Consider the following 12,527-nt stretch of genomic DNA (forward strand, 5'->3'; position numbering starts at 1 on the left):
GGCCTGGATGGAGGGCCTGGGCCCCCAAGGGGTGGGGCCGCCTGACTTCAAGCCCTCTGACAGTTCCTTTACGGGAGGTCTGTCGAATCAGTTTTCCAGAGATGCCAGGCAGACGGCAATGTGCCTGCTTCCAGCCCCAAGTGGAGGTTGGAGGACAGGAAACAGACACGGTGTTGGGGGTCTGTGGCCAGAGACTGGAAGTCAAGCCCCCTGGAAGGGGTGGGGACATCCCTGGGTGGCAGGGAGAGAGGGGACCCAGAGAGAAGGGGCTTGTGACCACGCACAGGTCTTTCCCTTCCCAAGGGCCCAGAGCAGAAGCTGCACCGAGTGGGGAGGACGCCCCCAGACCAGTGCTTCCGGGGGGCCACTCAGGGTACGGTGGGTCTGCCAAACAGGTGTGGCTCCAATTTGCACCTCAGGCCACAAGCCACAGGCTGCCACCCACCTGTCGTGTGGCCCAACCGAGGAGATGGGGAAGCCAGGTGGGGACCGGAGTGAAGGGTGGGGTGGGCCCTCCCCTGTGCTCAGACCCCTGCTGGGTCAGCAGGGGGAGGGTCCCTCTCCCCTTCTCCCCTGGAAAGCCAGCCCCGAGAGTCCCGCCCCTGCCACGCCCAGCCAGCTCTCAGAGCTTGGGACTTTTGATGTTTACTTTGTTCTCTCCACAGTTCAAAAGGAGCTCGGCAGCCCTCGCACCAAGCCCAGACTTAATCTGCCCTCCGCGAGCTCCCAGCTGGCCAGTTAAGGCGGTTAAGATGCTGGATTAGGGCCGGCTTTACATAACAACGCAGGAGCTAAAGCTGTCCTCTCCTGGGATGGCTAAAAGACTTCTTTTTATCTTCACACCTCAGATGGCCTTTTTTCTCCCTTAAACAGCCCTCCAGCCCGCCAAGAGGCAATGAACTTGGCCAACAGGAAGACAAAGAAGAGATTCAGGATTCGGGCGGGTAGCACAGAGGGATGCTGCAGCCCCCGCCCCGGGCCAGGTGGATGCTTCTCCGTGGCCGCGGCTGGGACCATGGGTGACCGTGGAACCACAGACGGTCATGGGTCCAGCATCCCTCCCACCAGTGTCAGAGCCACGCAGGCCGGCCCAGGCGCAAACCAGAGCAGCCTCACCCACTCACCGTTTTCACTTTTTAATTCTGCTTTGAGTCTTTCAATTCGTTCTTCTTGGGAAAGTTCAAACATTCATCCCCGTTAATACTACAGCCCTCTCTTTGTGAGCTCTTTCCGGTTTTAGTATCCTCTTCCCAGGTCCAAGAGGAGCCTCCTATCTTTGTCTGTCGAGCCCTCCAGCTACACAGTAATACGCACGTGGTCTCTACTCACACACGTAGGAAATACAGAGCGTTCTCTCGCGCCCCTTTTAACATAAAACGTACTGGCCATGGCGTACTGAGTCTCTCTGCAATCTGATCTGGTTTCTGTTCTCTGCTTCTGTGTAAACTTTTGTTTGAAGAAAGAGGCCAAAAAGCTGGACCACCACCAACTTAGTCTGACCCCTAGTTGGGAAACTGAGGTAGGAGAATGGCTCCTAACCCCCTCCCTCATGAGTGGTGGCACCGATGTGCCCGGACATCACCAGGGACTAGCAAGGTGCCTGGGCTGCCCTTTGAGCCTGGCGTGCAGCTGGGGCGCCATGGGGTCAGACCGAGTGCCGCCAACCCGACACCCTTTCCCCATCAGGAGCCGGGACCCTCGGGCGCCTCATCTTCATCCCCCGTCCATCAGCCAATGTTTGTAAGTGCTGCCCTCCCCCCTGCCGCAGGGCTTCCTTCTCCCTGCAAGGAGCCCACGGCCTTTGCGTACCCACAGAGTCCAGCTTCATGTCCCCACTCATCATGTGACAGAGGGCAAGGGGGCCTAGAGCTGGGGGGGACCTGGCCGCGATCCACAGTGGGCTGCTACCAGGGCTGGGAGGGGACCCCGGTCTAGGTGCTGCTCGGCCAGCATTCCTTCTACATCACTCCAATGGGACTCACGCACTGAATGTAGACAGTGAACAAAGCAACCCTCCCCTCCAGAGGGAAGTGGATTCCATGGGTAGGCCATTTCGTGTCTGTTTGCAGGGAACGACATCCCATTTGAAATCAATTACATGGTTGTAAACTGAGCCTCGACGGACAGAGAAGTGCCTCCTATGGGGCAGTAAGGAGGGGCTCAGTACATGATGGATAGGCAGACAGACGATGACTGGAGGATGGGTCCATGGATGAAGGGATGAATGACGGGGGATGAACACACAGGCAGAGAAGGGAGTATGGATGGCTGCGTGATAACTCAGAGTGGCCGGGCTGCTGGACGGGGGACAGGAGAGTAGGGCAAACCATGGATGGACGGTTGGGTGGGACACGGCCAGTGGGTGGGTGGGTGGTGGGACAGTGAAGAGTGAGGGATAAGTGATTGAAGGGACAGACAGATGAGTGGACTGACTGGTGGCTGGTTGGATGGGTAGCGAATGGGTGATGGATGGAGTAGGTGGAGGGATGGATGAACAAGAGAATGAACTTGCTACTGAGTCACCATGTGAATGAGGGAGAAATGAATACATAACCGGAACGAGAGCCGCAGCCCATGGAATCAGTGTCTGGAGTCACTCCAATCCCCAGGGCTTTCATCCTGCCCACCTTTACCTGACTCCCCAGATGTCAAGGCACCAACTCGTGGCATCTCTCCATGGAGCCAAAGACAATAGTTGAGGCTTGGGGGAGCCCAGGGGAATGACAAAATCAAGGCTGCAGAGCCTCTGAGTGCAGTTACCAGCTCTGTAGGCTGCACAAAGCCTTCCATCCATGGGACTCCCCCCAGCCCTTGATTCAGGACCTGCTCATATTTGAACAAAGTTTGATAGATACCTGGGTCCCGGCAGGCCACCATCTCCTAGGCAACTGAGTGAATCTCTTAAAACAGCGCTTCTCAAAGTGTAATGTGCACACAAGCCACCTGGGGAGCCTCTTCAAGGACAAATGGCCTGGGGCTGACAGCTCTCAGGTTGCATGTGGCCACAGCCCTCAGGTCTGGCCCAGGCTCCCCTCGAGAAACTCTTGGCACTATCTGCTCCTCTCAAGGCCCTACAGGGCACCAAGGCCTAGATCCCCGCCCCCCCAAGCCGCTGGGCCCCCTGGCTCTCCTGCGAGCTGCCTGCCCTCACCTCCACAGCAAGGCCCCGACTAACCTAAGGCTTCCCCCGTTCAGTGATTCTCTTCTCTGAGTATAAAATGGAAATGTTATCCCACGTAGCAAATGCTTTCCAGTGCCATCTGTGCTCCGTACCCAATGCAGGGAGTCAAGCAGGGAGACGGCTCTCATTCCCACTCTGTAAGTGTGGAAACTAAGGCTCCTCTAGAAAGGCGGCGTGCCTTGCCCGAAGTCAAGTGAGGGCACCAGTGGCCGGCCGGCCCTCTGCTCCAAGATCCTCATCCTTCTACACGGTGCCTCCCCTTGAACAAAGGCAGGAGAGAGAGCTACAGACATGAAAGGGGAGGGGCTGGTGGGGGGCTGTTTGTATGTGTGCTTGTTTGTGCTCCAAGTGAGTGATGTGAACTGAGAAACGGGGAAATACAACAGCTACTTTATGTATGGTCACCCCCCACCAAACAGGAAAGCTGAGCTAAAACAACCTGTCCAAGGTTCCCCGGCCAATACAGAGCAGGGCCAGGATGTGAGCCTCAGGAGCCTGGCTCCACTCTGGGCTTGGACCCATGAAGGGCTACACTCACTCCCTTCTTTCTTCTCACCCCACCACCCCCACCGGCAGTCAGGGTCTTGTCCTCTGCCTGGTCTGCAGATTTTCTGGAGCGTACCTAGGGCACGTGGTGGGCCAGATGGCCCCTTCCCCATCTCACTGCACCCTAGGAAGAGACCAATGGATTCCAGTACCTTCTAGCCGAAAGTCTTCCTCTTCCTCCTCACTGAGCGTTTCTCTGAAAACTTCACCCACGAGCTCCTAGAGGAAGACAAAGCAGGGACGTTAAGTAAGTATCCGACAGAGTCAAGGAGGAAACCAATATTGGGACGGTAAAGGTGGCATCATGAACGTGTGCCTGGCTGGTCACAGGGAAGCAGGGATCCTGCTCTGATTCTTCTGATGGGAAATTAGGTCAACTGAGGTGGATCCTCTCGCTTGAAAAGTGAATTGTCCCCATGCTTTTTAGGAAGTACCTTTTTCTTAGCCTACAGCTCACTATAAAATACTGCACGCTTCTCCCTCAGAAAGGAAGTTCCACCCTCTGCCCTGGAAAAAGACAGAGACAAGATGGGAAAACGTCCCTCATCTATCCCTCGGAGTCAACTTTGATGGACTCAGGACCAACAAGCCTCCTCTGTGGGCCCCAGGAAGGGATCTCAGTGTGACTCCTTCCTCCAGCAGAGGATTCCAGGTGGGCTGTCTCCATGGGTTTGCAAAGAGGGCCTGGTGTGCACAAGAGTGGGTCTCTACAGCCCCTAACATAACCCCCCAACTCTTCAGCATCACATTCAGCAGCCTGCATGCTCTGCCTCCTGGCTGATCTTCAGACATGCCTGCCGCCTCTCCCCAGTGCACACACATTCCAGAAACTAGCCTGACCCTTGCACTGCCTTGCCCGGTGCCCCACGTGTGAGTTCAGGATGCCCGGTGGCAGAGTTGCTCCCGACCAGCCTGGTCACACTGCCGCTCGGGTGTTGTCAGGTTGGCAAGGGGAGTTTGGTTAGCCCACAGGCTGGGAAGTTTCTGGAAGGTCGACAAAGGTACTACTTATCTCAACCTAACCCAGCAGGGTGACCCTAGATATGGAAGAAGCAAGACCAGCACTTGTCAGACCGCCTTCCGCATTACTGGTGTTCCGCCAATAAGAGTTCTGTGATCCAAAAAGATTGTTTTCAAGTCAGAGAAGATCCCTTACTGAAGAATTTACTATGGTAACGGACACCGTGAATATCCAAGTGGTAACTCATGCTGCATTCCTCAAACCTACTGAGACCGTGGAGTCTCGTGTCTCAAAAGCATCCCATGGGATCTGAGTTCCAAGGAACCCACTTTGGGAAATGCTCCTCTTCTGGGGAAGAGACAAAGTTGGGAGGGTTACACCGCCTTATCTCTTTTGATGCCACAACAATGCTCTGGCAGCGCTTCTCGAACCACAAAATGACAAGCAATAAAAAAGCCCAAACTCAGCAGCTGTCACCAACTTCTCTTTTTGGGGGAAAAAAAAAAGTGCAAAGAGAAAGAAAAAGAGAATGCACCCTCTCCTTGAAAAATTAGAAGGGGGAAAAGATCCCCCACTTCAGATACTTAACAGAAACACAGTGCTTGTCTTGATTAACAAAACCAAAATCACGCTTGGTAGAGCTGATCTTATCAGCTGGACACAGCTGGAGATAAGTCTCTAGTTTTGTTTTGTTTTGTTCTGTTTGTTTTGTTTTGAAAGGATCAACAGCTAACATTTTATGGATTAGGCCTGGTGTTCTCCATTCTCCCTCTTCTTCCAAACCGTCCTGGGGCATCACACTCTTTCCCCTGCAGGTTGTGAAAATGTGGTCATTCAGACTCCTGGTGTCCCACTGACTTCAAAACCAGGCTCCTTGATTCCTGGAGTCGGGGTGGCTTCTCCCTCCACCTCCTCCGCCAATTATCATAATCACCGAACACTTCCTGGGCTTGTAAACTGGCTGTTTGTGTTAACAGCGCCGGAGTTGACAGGGAAGCTGGGAGCCGGTGACAGGGACAGCACGCGCTCAGGCGGCATCATTAGGTGGCTGGGACACTCCGGCAGCCAATTAGAGCCCATCTTTCATGCCAGAGGAAGACAGATGCTGCCTCCCCCAGACAGGCTGGCAGGCAGCACTCCCAGGAGCTGGCGACCGGCTTCAAGGGGCTCGTGCTGAGGTCTTCTGGAAAGCGGGGGCTCAGCGCCGACCTCGGCCCGCCACCCTGGCCGCTCCCAGCGAGGCGACCAGGACCTGCCAGGCACACCCCTGCGAGCGCTCACGTCTTCTTGCCGGCACACTTGGAGTGTAGAGACTGCCAAGGTCTCCCACAACAAAGCAGCCGTCTGGAACCCCAAGTAATGATGCCTCGCGGTGTGCATCACGCACTCTGAGAACTGTCTGCGGGGAGCACCAAGCTCCCTGACACAGTAAAGGCATGCCTCTGCATATGAAAGCAGAGTTCTGGCAAGTTCCGGGGTCCGCCTCTTCGTGCTAAACGCTATACTGCTCTGTAGAACCGTAAAAGCTCCCCAGCACCAGGGTCCAAGGACTCACTGTGAGGCACAGGTGCTTGATGCCGGCAAAAATCCATTTCATCTGGGGCGCCCGGGTGGTGCAGTCGGATGAGTGTCCAACTCTCGGTTTCGGCTCAGGTCGTGATCTCATGGGTCGTGAGATCGAGCCCCGGCATAGGGCTCTGTGCTCAGCGGGGAGTCTGCTTGAGATTCTCCCTCTCCCTCTGCCCCTGCCCCCACTTGCTCGCTCTTTCTCTCTCAAATAAATAAATCTTAAAAAAAAAAAAAATTTCGTTTCATCTGCTAAGCCAGACGCCCAGGGAGTGCACTGTCCGTGGTCCTCAAGCTTTGAATCACTAAGCCAGCAGCAATGCGGTGTTGAGGCAGACACAGGATCACATCCTGGCTCCATGGCCTCCCCTCGCCCTTGGACGTGGGGCCAGCCACTGCTTTCTTGGAAGCTCAGTCTATCTCTCTGTAAAATGGGCGCAATGACAGGACAGCTGACCTTACTGGGCATCTCCTCAGGGCCAGGCACCACGCGAGACACCTTGTAAGGATATTTATTATCTCCCTCAGTCTTCACCATTGCCCTGCACTTTCCATCTCTCCAGGAATAAACGCTCATAAAAATGATCTGCAATTCGTAAAGTGAGAGTTATAATTGTTACCCTTTTTTTTCCTACGAAGGAAGTGCCGTCAGTCCTCGAGGGACATAGGAGACAGGAGATAATGGGACCGAGGGAATCCTCACAAGAACCTCCAGGGAATGGGGTTCCCAAAAGCCCTGCATTTAAATGAGGAGGAGGCTCCACGAGGCCAGGTGACAGGTTCTGGATCCTCAGCAAAGCCAAGATTTGAGCCAGTTCTCCCAGAAGCCTGGCCCGAGCTAGTACAGTGGAGTCAGGGTTCCTGTGGGCATGGGACCGAGGCAGCCAAGAGCCCTGGTAAGTCACTTGCCAGGGACCAGGGATCACATTTAAAGACGTGCAAAGAGAACAGCCCTGCCACTAGCTCCGAGGGTGGTGGCCAAGGCCTCCTGTTTGTGCTACAGGACTCAAAGGGCCCACAGCTCCTCCCCACTAAGGTTGGGGACTCAGCAGAGCCCTGGCCGGGAGACCCGCAGACAAGGTGTGGGGCCAGGCCCTCGGGACCATCCTGCAGGAAGGTACTCAGACCCCTCAACAGCCATGGGCCCCACGCAGGGCCCCACTGTGGAAGGTGCAGGGCATGGAACTGGAATTGGTCAGACCTCGGTTCAAATCCCAGCTCTGCTTCATACGAGCTGCACCATGTGGGCGAAGGAACGTTCTCAGCCTCCCATTTGTACACAGGGACGATAGTGCTCGTGACGTCTCCGGGTGGGTGTGAGGATTAAGTCAGTCATTGCATGGAAAGTGCTTAACATGACACCTGATACCACGACTGGGGCTCCATAGACCAATAGTTACTGTTTATCACTTCTTCTACTCCGATGGTCAAATAGCTACCAGAACATTGCTCAGAGAATCTCAAAGACTCACCAGCCCCAAGGCGCCCTCAAAGACACTGAGAAACACTCTCCTACCTGGCACACTGTTTTTAATGCTTCGCATTTAATCCTCATGGCAATCCTTTGAGGTCATACCACTATTATCCCCACTTCACAGATGAGCAAACTGAGGCACAGAGAGGTTAGCGACTTGCCTAAGGTCACACAGCTAGTAAGTGTCAGAGCCGGGCTGGAAGGCAGGCGCCTGGCTCCAGAGCCCACACTCTTCCCCACTGCCGTGTAGGAAGCCCAAGTATGGGGCTTGGTATGAGTGACTTCCCTTCACTGCTCCTTTATTCAGCCATCACTCCAGCCCCTGGTCCCCAGCCCCCTCTCCTCCGGCCTCCAGGACAGTCGGCATCAGACTAGGCTCTAAGCTGTTATCAAAGGCCTTCCTGGATCCCCGGACCTCCTGCTGCACCCAGCCTGATGCCAGGCTACCCCCTGCCTAGTGGCCAGGCTCGGTAGCCTCTCAGGCCACAGGGCCCAGGCCGGCCTCCCTCCCTCCCTCCCTCCCTCCCTCCCACGCCCCAGCACTGCTGCTACTCGGCCCCACGCTGGGCCCCAGGAAGAAAGACCATCTCCTTCAGGCACTGGGTGTGCAGTCAGCACCAACCCAGAGCCCAGAATTGCAGGCATAAGGCCTTATAAGGCCTCCGGGGACGGGAAACCACATCAAAGCAGGGCTTGGGAGCGGGCTGGAGTTCGGTTAGGGTTTTTCCTCTTTGTCTTTGAGACTCCTACTCCTGAGCTTCATATCTTCCCCCCACCGCCTGCCCAGCAGCTCTTTGTCAATGTTTCTGTTCTCTAAGAGCTAACAGATGTTGGTGCCACGGGCTTTCAAAGCAAACTCCTGGTGCCCAGAGCACACGGCGCAACTTCTAGATCCCAAGAATGCACAGGACTGGGACATGCCGGGGAAGAGAGGGGTGGGAGGCACGACCCAGCCACCCTGTAACCCTTAGATCCAAGCAGTCTGCCCTGGAGCTGCCCCAGGAAATTCCTGGCGAGCTCCATCTTCCCAGCACGCTGTGCAGAGGCAGGCCGGCCGGCCGTGCCTGGGGGTCCGGCACCACTGTGGGCAGGCCTCGCCGAGAGCAGGCTCTGGCCGTCCAGGGCAGGGATGCTCCATTCCCAGAACCGGGTTGGACCCGGGAGTCAGGGCGCCCGCCCGCCCGCCCGCCCATCTGCCCGGCCTCAGCAGCTGAGTGACAGCAGATGCCTTCCTGAACCACTCTGGCTCCCGTTCTGCTCTTCTGTAACCTGGGGATTCAGATGTCAAGAGTCAGTGAGAAAATGTACACAGAATACACGTAGTGGGAAACACTAAGTATGAGCTTCTCTGCACCTTTTAAAGCGCCCTACTTCTGCCCCACGCTCGGAACATTCTCACATTTTACTCCTGCAAAAACCTCACGTCCAGTGATTCGACACCTCAGTGTCCACCCTGGGACAACATTCTCACCGGAGCACCAGGGAGGCCCGCTCAAGTTCACCAACAGTCTACAACACGCTAAATGCCCGAGAAAGGAAACTGTGCTGGATCCGCACCGTGAATGCCACACGGTGGTTCCGAAGAAACAGGCAGACCCGTAAATCCCGGCATGCGGAGCACCACGCTACATGGGAGACACACAAAGTAGAGTGCGACTTGTACATCTAAGAAAACACCAGACACACACATACCCTTAGGGCACCCAACGTACAGGTATCCCCGTGGTTACCGCCCGGGAGAGAAGGCACGAGAGGGGGATGGGAGGCGAGAAACCTCAACGTTCTCAGAAGCGTTCTAGTACATTCCTGTATCACTTGGGCCACTGAAATCTAGTTTAATAAAACCCCACACAATAACCCCCTTTATAAGAGGGATTAGAGTGTGTGACTGGCCCCAGGTCACTTAAGGAGAGAAAGTGGCAGAGCTGACTTAGAACCACCCAGGCCCTGGGGCCCTTGTCTCTAGTATGGGGGCAGTGGGCCAGGATGATGCTCGTGGTCCCCTTGAGATGAGACCTTCTGGGGCTCCAGCCCCCTGACCCAGCAGGAACCAAGAGTGAGAAGAAAGCTGGGGCCATCCACTTTCTGGGCCTCAATGTCCCCATCTCCACTGTGCACCTTAATCCGTGGACCTCTGTTACTTCTGTCCCTGAGAGCCACTCTGCCCAGGAGCATGGCAGGTCAAAAATGCGGGGAATTACCCATTTTACCCCCACCTGTGCAACGTGCAAGCCAGGGCTGAAAGATAACCACTGACAAAGGGCTGGGGGTGGGGAGGCTCCTGGGGGCCCTGGATCCAGTGACAGGCCAGGAGGGGCTGGGGGTTCCCTCCTCCGTGGGGACTCACTCCTCCCGGATGTCAGCAGAACCTAGGCCTCACGGCTGCTGCCACAAAGAAATAGCCGCTCTTCTCAAACAAGTGACATGGGGGGCAGAGGCCTCAGACACTCCCCTGAGGACACCGCAGCCTCCCATGGCCATGGAGCCCCCAGTGAGGGCCACGGGTTCTGCCTGCCCCAGCTAAGCAAATTGAAGTCCTCCCTGCAGATCCTTCTCATAGGAGCTGGCAAGAAAGAGGTCTTCTCTGGGGCCAAGGCTGTGTCCAATCTCATCTCCAGCTGCCTGAGACAGCGCAGCCCAGGTGAGAGCTCACAAAGGGACAGACACCCAGGCCAGCGCCCAGGCCAGCGCAATCATTCAAGGCCTTAGGTCAACTCGTTTCTAGAAGTCAGCTCCCCGAGGACAGGAAACTGGGTCTGTGCTGTTCTAGAACAGTGCCTGATGTATAGTAAACAATAAATATCTGTTGGATAAACCTTGGGGCCAGATCCACCTTCACCTGCCTTCATCGCTTACAGCAATTCAGGTTGGGCTTCTACTTCGATCTGAAAGCTCTGACCCACCCCCCACCCCCAGGCCCTTCAGAACCAAGCCACAGTCCCTTAAAACCAGAGCCCAAGATCCCAGCCAAGCTTGGAAGTCAGAAGGAGGAAGGTGTCGCCACCCGCTAAGCCTTGGGCACCTGCATAGGTATCTCCCAGCTGGAAGGGGTGGGGGTGCTGAGCAGAAGAGGGCACGGCGGCTCCGAGGGCTTCCGTGTGCAGAGCTGGCCTCCGTGTCTGGCCTGCGAGGACCAGGCCTTCGTGACTCCAAAGATGTGCAGCAGTAATTAAAATTCCTTGGCTTTCTCCCCGACTGTTTTTATCTGCTCAAGATGTAATCCCTCTGCTCCCATGGGCACATCCCAGCCTCTGCCCCCCACATCTCGGGGGCTCCAGCCTGAGCTGGCTTTCTGGACTTGAGGGAATGCTTATCAGGAAGGTGGATGACGGGGAGGGAGTGGGATGGCATCGCTTAGCAGGAAGGACCTCCAACCCTGGGGTCTGACTCCGGGGCCACCACACTCCCTTTCTCTGAGCCTCAGGCCCTCCACCCTACAGGGTGCAAAAAAGCCCCAAAGATGGCTTTGCCCAGTCCCCGAGACACAGCCAGCCAGAGACAGCAATGGGCCAGCAGAGTCTACTTCCTGGGCTGTTGTCACACCAGCAAGCTGCCAGCATCCACACACCATCATCCCAGCTACCCCCAGAACTGGGTCTCACCTGGGCTTCCACGAGTAATTCACATTTTTCTTTAGATTGGCTCTCTTTCCCTTTTTCTTTCTTTTTAAAACCTAGTCTTGCCAATAAGATCAGTGAAATCGTGGGTGTGATGTCCTAGTTACCGTTGGGGTTCTCAAAAATATATTTTGTATCAAACAAATGCAGAACCATTAAAATACAAGCTGTCCACCACTTACCTCAAGCCTCATCCCCCCCGCAGAATGCGGATCACGCTTTGGGAACTATAAGGTTTAAAGAGCCCAGAACTGAAGTCTTCTGCCCCCTCCCCGACCCTGAGCAATCAGACAGGTGGGAAGGGGTGGGGGGAGGAAGGAGGGTGACCCCAGGTAAGCGGCCAGGCCCAGCGGACACTCCCCCCACCCGGTCCCAGGGCCTCCTCCAGGGCTTATGCTTTGGGAACAGGAATCCTGGGCATGGAGAGAAAAACAGCTAACGCCAAGAGAAAACAGCAAAGTTTGGCATTACCCAGAGCCTGCCTTAATCTCCAGGCTGCGGGACTTGAGCGCTCTCAGGAGGACATGAACCAACACAAGGCAGGTTGTCCAGGTCTGGGCAGGACATGGGGCTTTAGGGCTTCTCTGCTGGCGTGATGGGAATTTTCCTACTAGATGGAAGTTCAAAGGAGTTTCTACAGTGGAAACCAGGATCCGATGGGCTTGTCGGGGCGTGGGAGTAACTGAGGTCACGAACATAAAGGACTCAGTGATAATAATTAGCAGCATTTCTTTCGCAAGTGACTGACGTGGGCCAAGTGCTCTGTTCAGCACGTTGGTGCCTAGCTGAACGCTCTGAACAGCCCCGTGAGCTGGGGTGTCGCTGTCACCCCCTGTAGCCAGGAGGGAGCCCAGGCCTAGGGAAGTCAAGTGACTCCCATGAGGGTCCGACCTGAGCCCTGGCTCCTCTGCCTGATACTGTGTGACCTCGTACACATGATTTCCCTGTCCGTGCCTCAGTTTCTTCACCTGAACATGGGAATGACAGCAGTGCCTGGGAGGAGCACTTGGAAGGAGAAATGAGATCGCGTGGGTACGGCGCTCAGCACACCCACCAAGCAGTCAGCAGGCCATAACGCAGCCGTCCCCTCTCCGCTCTCGGGGGGCGGGGAGGGGGGCCCCCGTCCTTCCCCCTCCGCCCTCCCATCTTCTCCCCCACCCCCGCTGACTTAAGGGATGCCCC

At 55.8% G+C, this 12,527-nt stretch overlaps 1 protein-coding gene across 1 annotated transcript in view; it reads right to left on the reverse strand.

Moving 5' to 3' along the window:
* The window catches only part of NKD1 (NKD inhibitor of Wnt signaling pathway 1), an 84,000-nt gene that overhangs the window by 23,247 nt on the left and 48,226 nt on the right, over positions 1 to 12,527 (reverse strand). Inside the window, exon 4 of the mRNA XM_081806601.1 lies at positions 3,880 to 3,946. Coding sequence (XP_081662727.1) covers positions 3,880 to 3,946 — 67 coding nt within the window. The remainder of the gene's footprint in view (positions 1 to 3,879; positions 3,947 to 12,527) is intronic.

The sequence above is a fragment of the Leptonychotes weddellii genome, chromosome 16, assembly GCF_054177405.1.
Source record: "Leptonychotes weddellii isolate Sample4059 chromosome 16, ASM5417740v2, whole genome shotgun sequence".
Classification (NCBI taxonomy): domain Eukaryota; kingdom Metazoa; phylum Chordata; class Mammalia; order Carnivora; family Phocidae; genus Leptonychotes; species Leptonychotes weddellii.